This window comes from Dermacentor albipictus, chromosome 2, assembly GCF_038994185.2.
Source record: "Dermacentor albipictus isolate Rhodes 1998 colony chromosome 2, USDA_Dalb.pri_finalv2, whole genome shotgun sequence".
NCBI classification, from domain to species: domain Eukaryota; kingdom Metazoa; phylum Arthropoda; class Arachnida; order Ixodida; family Ixodidae; genus Dermacentor; species Dermacentor albipictus.
The window spans coordinates 119,148,993-119,166,685 of NC_091822.1; the positions used below are offsets into that span (position 1 = coordinate 119,148,993).

The 17,693-nt window shown below is 44.2% G+C and overlaps 1 protein-coding gene across 6 annotated transcripts in view; it reads right to left on the reverse strand.

Annotated features, from left to right (window-relative positions):
- The window catches only part of LOC135918914 (RILP-like protein homolog), a 33,732-nt gene extending 16,434 nt beyond the window's left edge, over positions 1-17,298 (reverse strand). For 4 of the 6 annotated variants that reach the window (XR_010569826.2, XR_010569825.2, XM_065452616.2 and 1 more), the window contains exons 1-5: positions 16,866-17,298; positions 15,321-15,465; positions 10,055-10,176; positions 6,352-6,555; positions 1,027-1,187 (exon numbers count right to left, since the gene is read on the reverse strand). Coding sequence is in view for 4 of the 6 variants with exons in the window: in XM_065452616.2 (XP_065308688.2) it covers positions 1,027-1,187; positions 6,352-6,555; positions 10,055-10,176; positions 15,321-15,465; positions 16,866-17,135 (902 nt within the window). In the remaining 2 variants the exon portion in view is untranslated. The remainder of the gene's footprint in view (positions 1-1,026; positions 1,188-6,351; positions 6,556-10,054; positions 10,177-15,320; positions 15,466-16,865) is intronic. The other 2 variants (XM_065452614.2, XM_065452613.2) reach the window with 1 other exon arrangement.
- Positions 17,299-17,693: the final 395 nt, after the last annotated feature.

Consider the following 17,693-nt stretch of genomic DNA (forward strand, 5'->3'; position numbering starts at 1 on the left):
CACAGAACTGGATAGCCAGCGTCAATGCTGAAATGCCTTGGTACCGTGCATTTTCAGACATTTTCGTAGTCTTTGCAAGCTGTGCCACTGCAGCAGCAATGTCAAAGATGACTAAGAAAAATGCCTTTTAGCAGCACCGTTTTCATCTCTGTGCAGAGGGACAAATGTCTGCAGTGTAAGGCACAGACCAATAACTAAAAAAAACTAAATACTCATCTGATGACAATAGGAAACAACAGCAGATAAGTGAATACTGCAATGACCACATTTTAAGAATGACTTGACAGCGCTTCCAAGGACACAAGAAGCGCAGCAGTTTAACCTAGTACCTATGCAAAATTCTTGCCCCCAGTATTAATTCTTTTATGATTTCTTTTGCATTTATTAGATAGCAGTCGACTTCGAAATTATATATAGTACAAAGCCTAAATTCTATGAGAGAGAGCTCAAGAAACCATTAATCACGCCATCTTTTCTTGTGACCAGTTTGAAGAACATGTGCAAAGTGCAATACGGCTTTAGTAAGTTACTCATAAGCATTCCAAGAACATAAGTATTCACAGGGCCCAAACCATGTCCTGGAAAGTAGCGCTCTAAATTTTAACGGCACGAAGATCAAGTCTGGGCTGATTGGTGATTGGTAAATTAGTACACCATGACAAAGAAAGCAGGCCACATGACATGGACAGCACTGATGTCCAAATAAGGTTTCGTTGCAACACAGGTATAAGATGCTCACACTTCCAACTAGACTTTACGTACTAATGCATGCAGGTACAGAGCCAGCTCATCTTCGAGATAATGAACTCGAGCCTTCAGCTCGTTCCTCTCATGAAGTGTGGTCAGTTCAGGCTAACCAGTTCGATCACCACTTCGTGCAACAGCAGTGAAGTCTACCTGAACGTGAGTGCTGCACTTTTATTACTCAGCCACTGTCTTGGTGTGCTGCAAGCTGGCAATGTGGAGTGCATAAATAAATCTAAATTTCCCCCGAGAAGACTATCCCACGAATCCAGGAGTAATTACCTTGGCCTGTACAAAGCCAGCTCGTCTTCGAGATCACTAACTCGAGCCTTGAGCTCGTTCCTCTCAAACAAGATGTGCTTGAGCTCCTCCAGCGTGAAGCGTGGTCGGTTCGGGTCGTCCAAGTCAATCACCACTTTTCCTTGCATATCCAAGGCAGCGTCCTTGCAATAAGGAAAGACCAATATTTTTTTCCAAGTTCAGTTGCCATGCATTTGGGGACACTGTACTCTTACTTGTGTGTATGGAAGCATGTGTCTTAATTAAAGCACCCTGTGTCTTCGAGTTGCACAAGAACGAGCTAAAAAAAGGGGCATTCAAGGAGGTAGATGATGCTGCAATATAAACTGCTTGCAATATATTTTCTTGAGTTCTTAAAATAAATTTCAGATAGCAGCTGTGCAATGCAACACACAGGATAGATTTCCTAGCAATTTTCACAAAAGAGATGCAGCTGTAGAGGTCGCAAGGCCCACAACTTGTGACAGCGTGTCACAAGTTGTGCAAGAAGCATTTATCAGTGCCTTAAGTGTCATTTATCAGTGCCTATCAGCAAGAAGCATCTATCAGTGCCTAAAAAGAGAATGCAATTGCCTTTATTGTTTAATAGTGCAGCTCAGAGTAACGATTACTTTAGAATATATGACATCTTGTATTTGTGCACTTCACAGAGCACCCAGATTTTATTTCATTTTCACAATGAGAGAGCCACTAGAAACAAAAGAACACAACTTTCAGATTGAATTTGCAAGTCTCCATCTCACAGTTCGAAGCATTGTGAAAGCTTTAGGCTAGCATGCTAACCTAGCATCCACTTCTTGCCAAAGAATGCAAGAGCAGGTCACGAACAAGGAAGCACAGGATTCATTGCCGCATGCTCTCCTATATGGTCTACGTCCAGTACTAGTCCTCATTTGCCAAGGCAGTTGCTAAAGGACTGTCCATTTTTATTCTACAGTTAACATCAGACTTAAGCCAAACAATAAAAACACCCTGAAACGATTTTGATGATTTTGTACAAATGTACCGAGTCGTTAGAGTATGTCCTTCTGATCATTAATTGATGCATCTAAGTGCTCCGTGTAAAGAATGTAATTTATTAGAAGGTTTTAAAAATGTACATCGCTGCAGATCGCAACACACCACTCGACTGAATTTTTAGCCGCCCCTAACCATTTGATGTAAATTGCCCTAACGACACTAGCAGGGCGAGCTATCCGATTGGCTGCCCAGGACGTGTCATCAATAATTTTTCCAACGTTATGGTGAACAAATGTTGTTCATAAGTGCTGGAATGTTAGTCAATTTGTTTCTGTAAAAAGCAGGTGACAGAAAGAGAATGCACAAGAATGATTTCTCACTACACTTAAAGGGACCCTGAAACGCTTTTGACGATTTTCTACAAACGTACTGAGTCGTTAGAGTAGGTCCTTCTGATCATTAATTGACACATCTAAGTGCTCTGCGAAAAGCGTGTAATTTATTGTAAGGTTTTAAAAATGCACATTGCTGCCGATCGCAGCGGCACTCCTCGGCGGAATTTTAAGCCGCCCCTACCCATATGACCGAAATAACCCATATGACGTCAGTGGGGTGAGCTATCCGATTGGCTGACCAGGGCGCGTGATCGATAATTTTTCCAACTTTATGGTAAACAAATGATCTTCGTAATAGTTGGAATGTTAGTTAATTTGTTTTTATAAAGAGAAAGTAGCAGAAAGAGAATGCACAAGAACAATTTTTCAGTACACTTAAGCACTTCCGGCACACAGCAAGTGTCGTCTGCTTGTGTTACAACGTACTCCATTTTGACGAGAGCTCCGCGGTCAGAGTTGGTCTCAGTCTTTTCGCGAGCACTATAATTCGACTTTGTTGCCTTGTGGACTGCAAACGTAGCGACTGGCAATATGTCAAGCTGCGACATTGTGTCCCTCTGCAGGGCAGCGTACGAGCGAACTGGCTGCTGCGCATCAGACTGCCGCTATCCGATTGGCGCTAGGATTTTGCACGTTTGTGGCCGTCACTTTACACCGGAAGATTACTAACGCACTAGCGTTTCAAGAGTCCCGTATTAGGGCAAACGTAAGCGCAAGGGGACAGGGTCTGGCCGCTTGACTGTGCCGTAACGGGATGAGCCGAGATGAGCAGAAGGGCAAAGGTGAATGGTCTGCACGGTGCAGCCACCTGGTGGCATAGAGCTCAACCATACACAGTAGCAGCAATGAAGCGTATTCTTTTTTGCTGCCGGTGCGTATTTTTCACAGGAGTGTAATCATCAACACGTTGTTTTTATAAATGTTTAAAATGTTTTACACTTGGTTAGAGCAATATTAGAGCTTTGTTTGGCTGGTTAAGCGCTGCGCCAACAAGTGTCTGGACCATGCAGACCGATCAGGCCGCCCACGTACGTCTGCGCCAAAGTTCCTTCATCAGCTTGAGTTTATGCCTCCAGTCATTTGCCGATATGACCAGCTTGCCTGTGGCTAACGGAATACCAGACACGTTCGGCGCTACGACAGAATGCTCGCAACGCACGCTGCTTCGATAGCTCTCGCTTGGGGTCAACAGCCAAGCGGCTAGCGGAGAGGTTTCGCGCGGACGGGGGCGGGCTTCAAAACAACCGGAAGTGGACGATACGACGTCGCATCGTGACGCACGACCAGTGAAGGCGGAGCTTAGCCCCGCTCGCGCGGCGAACGAGTTGAGGAGGAAAAGCATGGCTGGGGAGGAGGGTAACTTCTAATCGCTTGTAACTCCATTAATACGTAACGCTTCACTTAAATTGTGGTGCGAATGTTCTACTTAAGCTGTACCCTACGCGTCTACAAAATTTGTCCGAACCGTTTCAGGGGCCCTTTAAGAGGAAGCTTTAGCTCGGGTGCTCCTATCTAAATACATGTAAAAGGAGAATTCGTTTTTCTCGGCAACCACTGCACCAAATTTGACGGGGTTTGCTGCATTTAAAAGAAAAGCTTAAAATCTAGTGACTGTTGGTTTCGAATTTTCGATTTAGGTCGTCAAGTTTTTATAAAAATTTGGCGAAAACTGCAAATTTTCAGAAAACGAAACTATCAAGTTTACGATTCTGTAACTCAGCAAGAAAAAATGATATCGCAATTCTGTGAATTGTACCTGATAGCACATCTAAAGCGGACAAAATTGATATGTTACGCATGAACCTCAAAAAATGGAGTGATGTGTAATTACAACTTTTGCAGAACCTTTGTAAACAACGTAACAAATTCACGTAAGATGTAAACTGACATATCAAATTTGTCTGCTTTGAATGGTCTAATGGATGCCGTTTACAGAATCGCGATATCTGTTCTTGATGCAGAGCTATTAGCTTGTAAACTTCGTTCTTCTATTTTCTTCAAACGTCTGAATTTTTGAAAATGCTTTTAACAAAATTCAAACCCTAAATCAAAATTCCGCTTCCAACAGTCACTAGAATTTAACTTTCTCTCTCAAATGCAACAAATTTCATTAAAATCAGTCCGGGGGTTATCTCAGAAAAACGTTTTTGCATTTTTACATGTATTTGAATAGGCCGCGTCGGAGTTGGGCCCGAGCTAAAGCTTCCTCTTAAGCACTTGTGGCACACAGCAAACGTCGTCTGCTTCTGTTACAATGTGCTCCGTTTTGACGAGAGCTCGGCAGTCAGAGTCGGTCTCAGTCTTTTAGTGAGCACCACGGTTCGCCTTTGAAGCGTTGTGGGCTGCAAACATAGCGACTGGCAACATGTCAAGCTGCGACATCGTGTCCCTCTACAAGGCGGCAGACGAGCAAAGTGGATGCAACGAATCGGACTGTCGCTATCCGATCGGCGCCAGGATTTGCGCATTTACTGCTGTCACTTTACACCAGAGGATTACTACCACTAAAGCATTTCGCGAGTCCGGTATTCGGGTAAACGCAAGCGCAAGGGGACAAGGCCTAGCCATTTGACAGCGCCGTTTCACGGGACGACGAGAAGTGCAAACATGAATGGTCTGAACAGTGCAGCTACCTGGTGGCACAGAGCTCAATCAAACATAGTAGCAGTAGCAAAGTGCATTCTTCTTTGCTGCTGGTGTAAATATTTCGTGGGAGCATAATCGCTAACACATTTTTGTAAATGTTTAAATTGTTTTACACTTGTTCAGAGCAATATTAGGTCTTTGTTTGACTGATTAAGCTCTGCGTCAACAGGTGGCTGGACCGTGCAGACCGATCAGACTGCTCACGTACGTCTACGATAAGGTATCTTCATCAGCTTGAGTTTATGCCTCCACCAATCCGTTGAAATGCGCAGCTTGCCTGTGGTTACCATAATACCAGACACATTCGGAGCTGTGACAGAATGCTCGCAACACACGCTGCTTCAATAGCTCTCGCTTGTGGCTGACTGCCATGCAGATGGCAGAGAGGTTAGAGAGGCTTCGCGTGCTCGCTCCTATAGAAATGGAAGTAGAGGACACGACGTGCCATCATGACGCAGAGCCAGTGAAGGCGGAGTTTAGACCTGATCACTCGGTGAACGAGTTGTGGAGAAAATGCATGGCTATGGAGGAGGGTAACTTGTAACCGTCCGTAGCTCCATTAATATGATACGCTTCACACAAATTGTGGTGCGAATGATTAACTGTAGTTGTACCCTACGCATCTACAAAATTTGTCTGAACTGTTTCAGGGGCCCTTTAACATTAAGAACCTCTGCCTGTGAGCATTACACTTAAGCTAGAACCATTCAAGGCACCACAACCAGAAATCTCTAGCGGCCTTTGCAGGAGAGGTAAAAAGGCTCCTCCTGCAGGTCAACAGCAACAAAATGTTACAGTGTGACAACATAGTTTCAGACAGTGTAGATATAGAGAAGCCTCCAAGCAAGATTTTGTTTGAAACACAAGTGTGTACATTATGAAAAGCTGGAAAAAAACAAGATGTTTTTGTCACCAAAACTGGAAAAAAAAAAAAACCATTACTGCTCCGAGAAATGACACAGAACCTGGAACAATGAGAATGAGTGCAGCACCTTGGCATGACCATTGAGCGTGGTGAAACAATGAGCTGAGTGAAATTGCCAGAAGCAGTACTTGCATCAAATCCGCTAACCACCAGGTGTCTGCACCATATGCTTAGGTGTAGTTTAAAGGCTGTTAATAAACTGAGAAAACTACAAGGCCACCAGCTTTGCCAAGATTACTCCAATAGTGTATACTACTCACTTATAATCAATTTAGCCAAAGCGATATTTCTTTGTAAATTGGTCTTAAAGATGAATTTGGGCTAAGTAAGATGGGGACTTTGCATAGCAGTAGGTTTGAAATCCAGGGCAACCAGCCTCACCCTGGATTGGAGGATGTCGTCGTGGTCCTTGACAGCAATGCCTAGTCGCTCCTGCAAGGTCTGGAGCTGGCTCTGCTGGTCCTGCAACTGCACTTGCAGGTCACCGCGCTCCTCGCACAACTGTCGCATCTGCTGCTGCAGCCGCCGGTTGCGTCGGCTCTGCTCTTGGGCCGCCTTCTTACTGGCTTCCAGCTGCTGCTGAAGCTGAACAAAGCATGCAACACAATGGCGAGCCCAAAAGCACGGACGCATGAACTTTTGAGACAAGAATACTTATAGAAAGGTTTTCAGTTCATCAACAGCCCTCTTTTACAATCAATATAAAATCATTTCCCATTCTAGCATTCGTAACATCGGAAAGTGTGTCATTACATTGCATGTTATGAAGTGTTCTTTATGAAAAGCACAAATGGAGCGTAAGGAACTCCTAGGAGAGCGAGAATGACTATTGTATAGCCGGCGAAGTTTGACTTCCTGAGTGATGTAGACTTCTCCACTATGCAAGTTCCTAAGTTTCATGCCTATACTATGCCCCGCGGTGATTAAATTAAATAGTAGAAAACTATTAGAAGAATAGTACTCATATTTACGAATAGTGACTATTCAACTGAAAGACAGAATCGAATAGGACACTATATTTATTTGGTAGTGACTACAGTGACGGGGCCCGGCACTTTAACATCTGCGCTACAGTGACGGGGCCCGGTACTTTAACATCCACACTACGGTGACGGGGCCCGTCGCTTTAACAACAACACTACACCGACGGGGCCGTCACTATAAAGATGTCGGTATTGGGGGCGAGGACGACTTACGGAGTCACCATCTGTCGGAAGCGCCTCACATGCGTCGGCGTTAAATAAAGGTTAAATAAACATACTACGCGGCAGCCCTCCTGAGCAATTTTGCAAGTACTCTCGAAATGGCAGTATTCTACCTTTAAAATAATCATGTTGGACAAACAGAAATAATAATAATAATATATGGGGTTTTACGTGCCAAAACCACTTTCTGATTATGAGGCACGCCGTAGTGGGGGACTCCGGAAATTTTGACCACCTGGGGTTCTTTAACGTGCACCTAAATCTAAGTACACGGGTGTTTTCGCATTTCGCCCCCATCGAAATGCGGCCGCCGTGGCCGGGATTCGATCCCGCGACCTCGTGCTCAGCAGCCTAACACCATAGCCACTGAGCAACCACGGCGGGTTGGACAAACAGAAAGCACAGAATGGTTTACAAACGCTATCTCTTTGCCTACTACGTACAGTAAGCTGGGACACTGCGAGCGGTCGCCGCAATCGATTCCACCGAACCGGTTTGCGCGAAACGTAAGCAATCGCTGAGAAAACTATGTGAAATATGTTCTTATAGTGGGATGGCTGTCTGTGTAAATAAATGTAGCATAACAGAATGAAGCTGCAATGCAGCGATCGCACGGGTTCGCGGTGACCGACTTCGCGTCTGCATGCATGTCCTCGCGCAATGCTTCGCTTTCGCGCCGAGCACGTTTTCGCACCGTGCCGTGAGCTTTATGCCGCAGCATATGAGCACTTGACAGTACGCAAGCTACCACTGTTGCATGGACACTGTCGGAGCTGTTCAAAAATAATTTCGTTATAGCTAGGGTCTTCGACGCCTACGGCGACTTGTGATGTTCCGTCGCGATGATTCAGTCTTAATTTTCTTTTTCTTTTCTTCTAAAGTCTTGGAAGCTTCAATATCATTATTTCTCAAATTTCATCGAACTGCATGTTTATCGGTCTTCTAAGCGAGCAATTACCCGCTGCTTCTTTTTCTTAATTCAGTAGAATATTCATTGTCTGGTGCTACACAAGCAGGAACATGGGCCGTGCCTTTTTAAATGTGTTTTTACCGTTCGCCTTCCATTACAGTGAACTTTCTTTCTTTATTATAATCATCATACGTGTTACAGTGCATACGCAAAAGATTGTACATTCGTGGACAAGTACCCATTGCGGTCGTTCGATCCGTATGTGTGCAATCAATGTATTCGATTACTGCACGGAAGTTGCTGACATTGTGAAATTCACGTGGTGTTGTGGACAGTACTGGAATAAAATACCGCGGTCCGTGAAGTGCTTGGCATCCCCATAGGCGCCAGCACCGAGAAGCTCATGCAGCTGGGGGTCCACAACACTTTCGATGAAGTTGGGTCACAGAAGTTAGTCCAGGTTGCCAGGCTCGCTTCTTCGCCTGCGGGGAGGCGGATCCTGGAGGCGCTGGACTTTAACCCGTCAGGGAAAGGCGGTGCGTGCTCGACGCGTGGTCGCGGGAGGCCGTCACGGTCTCGCCGTTCCCGCGCAACGTGCACCCGCAACGCAATGTAGGCACACGCCGGGCCCGAGCGGCCGTACTTCTCGGATCCGTCGCCGACGATCCACGATCGGTCGCGTTCGTCGACGTCGCCCAATATGGTTAGTCCGACCGGCTCGCGGCGGCCGTGGTGGATCACAGGGGCAACCTAACGCCGCGTCCGTGCGGCGCAGGTATCCGGATTGCGGAGATCCATTCTGCACTTTAGAACACATGCTCTGGCGGTGTCCCTCGTTACGGGACCAAGGTCATCTCACCACAGAAGAAGAGTGGGAGGAGGCGGTCAGGCACGGCCTGCCCTTCCCAACGTCGGAACGGCTCGCGGCGGCCCCCTCCCTCATAAGGGGGTTTCGGAGTCGCTCCTCAAGACCTTCATAAAGTTCACTGCCTGCCGTGAAGTGCTCGAAGTTGTTTGCATAGAATGTTTGAAAGAAGCTTGTGCGGACATTGACGTCGCTACAGTGTTGACGTAAAGTGCCGGTCCCGTCTGTGGTTAAGGAGACGGGCCCCGTCATTGTAGTGTATATGTTAAAATGCCGGGCCCCGTCACTGTAGTACAGATGTTAAAGTGCCGGGCCCCGTCACTGTAGTGCACGCATATGTTAAAGTACCGGGCCCCGTCACTGTAGTACAGATGTTAAAGTGCCGGGCCCCGTCACTGTAGTCACTGCCTATTTATTTATTTAACAATACTGTCAACCCTCTTGTGAGGGTCCTTACAGAGAGGGTTTGTTATTAAAAAGTTTCAAATATTCGCATACCTTTACTCAAAAGATCATCAAAGATTGGCTAAGAAAATTTCTCACAGTGCGTGGGAGCACACATCAACATTCACCATTAACCTGAATGAAAAAAGAACTGTTCAATCTCAATTTCCAAAATTGCCCTGTTAGCTTTGAACCTGCGAAATTCACTATACAAAGGCTACCAATCTTCATTTGCCCCTTCATCACAAATGAACAGCCAGTCCAGCACATATACTTAACACATTCTGAATTTGCAGCCCAATTTATAACATTAATGCCAGACTGGGAACTATCGAGGCATTTGCAAACTCACTCACAGCTTTATTGACTCCAGCTTAATAGAGCTAAATAACTAAAACTAATAGAGCTAAACGTTTAAAGAACTCAGCCATTTTATCATGCCAATTCACGAATTTGTCTGGGCTTGCATTTTGAACAAAACTCCAGGGTTTTTTTTTACACATTCTTGCACTCAATCGTGCTCTTCCAAATCAATACATGTGAAATTGTGTTGTTGCTAGATTCTGCAAATGCAGCAGCAATGACAGGAGCAGTGATACACAAGGCATAGATAACAGGATTTGAGCTAAGAAAATGATGTGGTAATCGGTGCACACTTACAGATTCTATGTCGGCAGCTTTCTTGGCCATGTCCTTTTCATGATGTCTCAGTTGGGCTCCCTGCTTGTCGAAGGCATCCCGGAGCCGTTCAAGGACGACAATGTCTTCCCCTAGCGTCACACCTGCACAAAGTACACAGGAGTTATTAATGAAGGTGCATGCTTCTTTTGATAAGCTATGCACAACGGAAGTCTCGTCATTGCAAAAGTTTAAGAGCAGTTTCCCGACAGACAAGGTGTGCGCCTCGGAGTTGCTGATAACACACTTTCACTTGTGTGGTTATTGCAGCGACATTTGTCAAATCCGAGCCGATTGCCCAGTCATTAGGAACCTAACAAACAGCTTTTTAATAAAAATTATAACATGCCATTGAATGGGAGCTTTCATTTTAGCTTTGCATCATGCATACCAGACCTGCAGTGGCTCTAAAATCTGGATACATGGTGTGATAACTGACAGAGCCAGAACAAAAGTTCTAAAGTGCTGTGCAAAGTGCACTGCGGTTCCATCATCACGAAAATGTCTTGCTCTTCCACTTATATTTTCAAACATTATATCTTTGCTCATTTAGCTGCAACACAACCGTTAAAGAAACCTCTGGAAGATCTTCAGAGGTGAAATGAAAGGTTTCCTGATGCAACATAAACAATGAAACAAAGCTAAGGATGGAAGCCCAGGAACGGGCAGGCAAAGGTGCTTGAAAGCCCCACCCCCCCTTTTTTTTCCAGCACACAGTGTGTATATAAAAGCACTTTTAAGTAAATTCTACCAAGATTTATTTGCACTTGCAAACACAGCACACACAAACTGTTCAGGCTGCCTAGCAGTTCCAGTATATAGCAAACACTGTCACTAATGTAACAATTGGTTTAGCAGTTTACCAATACTTTTATCACACGCGTCAATGGAAGACACAAGAGCTGGAAGTAAGACTGATCTCAGCAGCAGCAGCAAGATATTTGCCCATAAGGCGAGCTAATCCAGTAGAGTGGCAGTATCAAATATCAGCCTGGAGCTCGATTATCAGGAACTGCTCCGCTTTGTCAAAAGGAATAGATATTGGCCCATGAAAGAATGCAGAGATTACATAGCAGTCACAAGTGAATGAACTCCACAGAGGTACAGGTTATTCAGCAGCTACAAATGCAGACCGTTATCACACAATACACAACCACCAGCAGCACAAAATTAACTACTTTGAAGGCAAGTTTCTCATTCATTAATTCCAATAATGAAGAGTACATAATTAGACAATCAAGAACAAACAGCTCATAAAAACAGAATGCCTGCAGACATGAGACATTAACATGGCAGTAACAAACAAGGCACAAAGCATTCAAGAAAAGCGTAAATAGGAATGGAGTTACGATACAGGAATAGAAGCCTCGTGTGACACCAGTTTCAAGACAGGGACATATGCTTTCAAGGCTCCAGGGTAATAAAACCATAAAAGCTCCATCTCACAGCTGTACAAGTAGATGGCTCACTATCTAGGAGAAAGTATCCTTCCTTTTATCTTCATCTCCACATCTCACTGACATAGAACACTACAGCATAGAGATTATCATAAGGGTAGGAAAAATCATGGGTGTAAAGGAGCATCCACGCTGGCAACAGTGCCTCTAGCAGAGCACTTGAAACGAGTGAAACTAGGAACAGCCCTATGGTAGCAATCTGCTCCTTATCAAACAGCATTTTATCAGCTGCTGCAAATAACTTTATAGCAGGAGCAGAGCAATACAAAACATCCCTGCAGAACAGACAATAACTAAGTCTCATATAGTATGTCTGTCTAGATCGACGCTTGTAATGGCAACGAGAGAAAGACCTCAGAATGACTGAGTGCAAGGAACAGTTAAGGTTGTGGACAAGCTGAAGTACAAGGAAGATAACTATGGTAGTTTGGAAAAGTAATGGGAAGACATAAAAGCTATAATAGCAAAAGGGCAGTGGTGACTGATTATGGTGTCACAGAAGGGAAGGAAGTTTGTCTTAGAATTCACACAATACTGTCATGTGAAAGTAAAGAGCAGAAGCAGACAGGCAAGTTATGGTGCTCTTTAAATATAAACATGTATAAGGCATTAAGAGCATCAATATTCTCTGCATCATTTGCAAACCTAGCAAGTAAACAGAGATACAATTCGAGAGGGAATCACTCTACTGATGAGCCTCGATTGGGTGAATCGTGAGGTAACGTTCGCAATCACAATATGCAGGGAGAGGTACCATGGAATACTTTCAAGACTTGCACAACAATTTACACAATATGCACGCAGGGGATTAAAGGATGCAATGTAGCAGGATTAATTAAAAGGTCCAAACAAAAAGGCCTGGAAGCATTTCCTGCATGTCTGCGGAGAATAACTACAACTAAATGAAAGAAGGAACAAGCACAGCAAAGATTAAAAAACTTGAGTGCTCATTCGATAACGGTATCTTTCAGTTAAGTGCTTCCAGCACAGGTCATAATTTCGGTAGCATAAGGAGATACCAGACTGATTTTAGGAATTCAATTGACCAACATTTATACTTTGACACACAAGAACCCCCAGTCTTTTTTCTTTTCGTCTTGCCCTGTCACCTCAAACTGGACAAACATTGCAAGCACCACACAAAGTTGAGACAGTTAGTAGGGATTCATCTCTTAGGTCCGCATCTGCATGCCTTACCTTCTGTCACGATGAAACATTGTGAGGAAGAAGATGATAAACATTGTGCACAACTGATGCCAGTGGAAATTAATCACAGGCTGCGTAGCACACTTCATTTTGTAAATAATCAAATTAATAGGACAAATAAAACAAATTTAGCAAACATATGAGCTGCTCAAGATAAAGGAAACATGCATCTACAACACTGCTAGCCATTGCCACATGCGAGTTTATGAAGCCACATTAGCAGCGGTGCACTCGTGTGCAGTTCTGTAGCTCTAGACCAGCATTATTTGTGGTTTTCAATGCGAGTGGCTGCCATACAGTAAGAAATGGAATGCCAACAAAATGGACAGCTTACATAAATAAGGTGAACACAGGGTTCCTTAATTAATGTTATCTTTTCCTCTTTATCCATTTCCCTTCTTTCCTTGCCCAAATGTCTCGCACTCCCTGCAGTGTCCATTACTAAAGTTTCTATTTGCTGTGTACAATGCATAGCATGTCTATTTTATAACATGTTGCGACGAAAGCTCAGCTTTCTAGGGGTACTTGCTGTCTTGTTATTACAATTTTGTCTTGTTTGAAGTACCTTCACGTAATTAATACTAATGTAAGTTGTCAAGCTCAATATTGCTTTACCCAGATAATAAGTGTTTAGTCGTGTAATTGATGTTTGAATACGTAGCTGCTGCCCCGCATGCATGCCCTCAGGCCTTTCCAAGGCGTCTACGAGAATTTTTCACATGTGATGCCACCACCATTCGTAATTATAAATAAAGACTTGAATGTAACAAAATGGAATACACTAGAGGTTGGTATTACAGTTGTGGCACAATATACACATGGTGGACAATTGTGGTGGTGGACATGGTGAACATTAAAGGTTACTGTGAAACCTAAAAAAGGACCATGTGCCGAGCATTAACGCAAGTGGCTGAAGTTATTAACGATTCTTCCACCACAACATCCCCTAAAGGCTTTGGAGCAGGTCCAGGACATAAATTGACAAATTATTGAAGCTGACATGCACTGAACGTTCATTAATTAATTCATTCATTCATTTATTTATCCAAAGTTCTTTGTACAGGGTGAATTTGCTGGTCAATCTAAGCACGCAGTGCTCGTAAAATGACCAGGCAGTTGGTGAAACAACATATTAAATTCATATTACCACAATTAATGCATTCTTTCGCATATATACAGTGAACACCGTCCAGTGCATGAAAAAAAAAAATAGCAAGCATTACACAATGTTGTCAAGAAAAACAACAAAGTCAAAACATCAAAGCGATACAAAAATACATCAGTCACTTACAGGACTACAACTCAATTCTTCAAACTGCTGAATTCAAAATTATACACAGGTATTGAAGCAAGAACATAAACAGAAGTTGAAAACAAAGCCGGTAAACAATTCCATATGAGCCAACTGGCTTTACCTACGAAGTGTTTATTGAGCTTGCACACCATTTTCTGATAGCTTTATTCATTTTTCGTTTCATGTTTATTGTACATAATTCATCACTCAATTCATTAAATACTGCAGGGACATAGTAGTTCCAGGTTCTTTTTCCATAGTGAGTGTAGACACATGGTTTCACGTACCTCTCAGTTTGTCGCAATGTCACATTCTTTTTTACGGCAACCCTGAATTCTTTGCTGAAGTAGTGATTCTTCAAAACTACATAATTAAATAGTTCTTTCACTGGTAGTATACCCAGAGCTTGGTATTTTTCCTTTGTACCTGCGCTATCTAACGCTCTTGACTATTTTACGAATTACACGATTAATTTCTTGTTTTTTGTTTTCAGTGTTTCAACACAGTGTTTCAAAAACTGTGGGCCAGCAACAGATCTGGAAGATGTAATCAAGTTGCTCTATATTAAATCTGTCACAAACACCTTGGGAATTCTCAACCTCAAACTGACTGTCACAAAACCACAATCAGCCTAAACTTTGCTATCTCAAACAAGTAGTGTTTGAATGTCCCCCTAATTTTTTGCATACAGCGATCTGAATGACAAGCCACTTAATTTATTAGGATATCATAAGAAGCCAGCAAACGCTGACACCAAGGAAAACACAGGGGAAATTACTTGTACTTACTAATTGAATTAAAGAAATGATAAATAAATGGAAATGGATGAAAAAACAACTTGCCGCAGGTGGGAAAAGGTCCCACGTCTTCGCATTACACGTGCAACGTTATTTGTCATTTTTTAAATTCAATTAGCAAGTACAAGTAATTTTCCCAATGTTTTCCTTGGCATCTGGTTTCTTATGATATGATTATTTAAAATCGGGCCCCTCTGTTAACCCCCTTTCTTCTAATTTGTCAGGATGAGTCACTCATGCCAGTATGAACATTATTTAGTCTTCACCCAGACCATTGGTCACTCAATGCTGCAGAGTGAAAGTCATGCCTCCCTGCCCTGTGCCGCTATTTATTTACTAATGTGGATAAGTTCGCGAAATTGTGAAAATCCAAATGATGGAGCAAGGCAGGTGAAAGCGTTGCAGTGTGACACACAATGCTTTTAATGTGTTGCAGGGAAGCAGAGCTTGCACAGCATTGGTCGAGCCCCTTTGTAAAAAATGAAATAACTCACTGTGTGGTTCGCACTGCAAGGATGGGTGACTTTCTCTCTCTTTGAGGGAACTGCTCAGTTTGGAGTTTTCCTCCTGTAGCCGCGCCACAAGGACACCCAGATCTTTCATTTCTTGCCGCCAGATGTCTTCATACTGCTCCATCTCCTGTAAAACCAGGCAAGACAAAAAAGAAACAATCAGAACAGAGCCTGTTAAATAGTTCTGGTTAGCATGCAGGAAAATGTTATGCATGGTTCCTTTGCGCTTACACTGTGCCAGTGAGGGAAGTGCCATTGTTTCAAGTAAATGAGAATCACCACACAAGCAGTTGTTTTCCTCACTGAAATTAAAATTTAATAGCCGGGCTATTTAATTTAATTAAATAGCCCTGCTACCTATTGCACAATGAAGTGCGCCAAAAGTTATTAGCAGAATTAAACGAGTTTTGTAATTCCAGTGAGGTTTGCCGATGCTGTTCAAGTGACGGACATGTTTAAAAGTGTGTGCGTGCGCCCACATGTGAATGTGAATTTAGCGATGAGAGCAGCAATAGTGTTTCTAAATTCAGATCCAGGTAACAAGTGTGACAGTTGGGCCAGTTAAGCCTGGACTTCTAACTAGGTAGGGGTGTTTGAAAATTCTGCAACACAAACATAAGTGCTCGTGCTGGTCTGTTTTGCGTTTGTGTCTGCTGCGTTATTTCGCGCTACCCTACCCCCGGCCAGCTGAATGAATAAGGACAAAATCAGTAGCACTGGCCGAAGTATAGTTTCTAACCGCACATCGAAGCCTCCAGCTCTCGGCCTCCTACGGGGAAGTTTCTAAGGAGGACAGCGGAGACCCCATAAAGTGGCACGTGCTTGGCTGAGGATAGCAAGGGAGAAAAAGAAAAGAAACACACAATGTCAGCTGTGACGACACCGCACCGCGGGTGCTACGCGCAATCATCCAACTGTGATCGTGGAAAGCGGCCGGAGATAAGCCCACACATTGCATGAAGACAGGTCACACAGAGGAGAAAGGCGCCGATAAGCGTTGAACAATATCGATATCACTTTGCCGGCCTATTCACGGGACCAACTACTAGCCTCGCCCTCACTGCGGGAAAACCGAAGAGACGATTTGTCCATGGGCTCGGGAAAAAATATTCCGCCAGTTTTCCACGCAGTCCTACGACTGGTCAGTGAGCCAACGCGTATAACGAACATTCGAAATTGAAAGCGAAAGCCCCTCGGCGACAAAATGGTCCATCACTTCCTCGACGGCCGGAGTGATTAAAGACACGAAAACTATGCCGCGCTTCCCCTACAGTGAGTCATACAGCGAACACATTATGCGTGCGCGGCGGCCTTGGCGCTCACACGAATGGCATAACACTCTCGCGTATGGGTTGGCTGGGACAGCAACAACACGAATATGCGCTTTGTCAAGACAACGCGGCTGCGAAAAACCGAACGAAGCCTTGTCGATCAGGTGCCACTTCCCAGTCGCCAGACGCGTGACGCATTCCCTCGCAAGCGCCAACGGGAAAGTACTGGCCGCCACGGGCGGAAACAAGCACTGACCTTTTCGAGCTTGCTTCTCGACTCCGCCTTCTCGTACTTGTCATGCTCGAGCTGGTAGATCTGGGCCCTGAGCTCGGCGATCTCGTTGCGGGCGATGTCATTCTTGGTGGCGTACGCTTCGAGGTACTCCAACACGCGAATCACTTTAGTGACCAGCTTGTTCACGGGCTCGACGCCGTAGTTGTCAATGAGGATTTCGAATTCTTTCCCGATCTCTTCGGCAAGGCTGTAAACGTCGTCGACGCTGAGCGTCTCCGACGCGCGCTCCATGGCGTCGCACAATTTTCTTCTGGCTCACGATTCGATTAATTAAACGCGACGACGGCACGAAGCTAAACACAACTACTAAGAGCAAGGAGCCCCAAACGCAACACGACTAGACCGTCACGCACGGCCATACCAGCCGAGTGAGAGAGAAATCAGACTGGCGGAGTGAGCAGAGCGACAGTAGCGTAGAGAGAGGAAACAGCAGTGAAGAGAGAAAAAGGGCTCGTAAAACTGCGTAAAACCTTACGCTGCTATGCCACTATGTACAAAAAAGTATTAGCTAAAGTGTATTTTATTGAAGTACCAGTTTCCAAATGCCATTATGCTTGCTTTTATTCCAAAACATTAAAGTTAAAGATTGATTTTACCTATATGCAACAGATGACGCTAGCGTCGCATCAATATTCGGGGTGTTTTTGTTTTGTTTCTCGGAAAGCAGACGACAATGAATTAGCGTGATTACTGCACGCGGTCTACGACGTGAAGCGCAGTTCTTGCAGTTTTGAGGCAGGCTGAGGGTATCCTGCAAATTTTGTGCCTGAGAGAATGAGTCGGATCAAC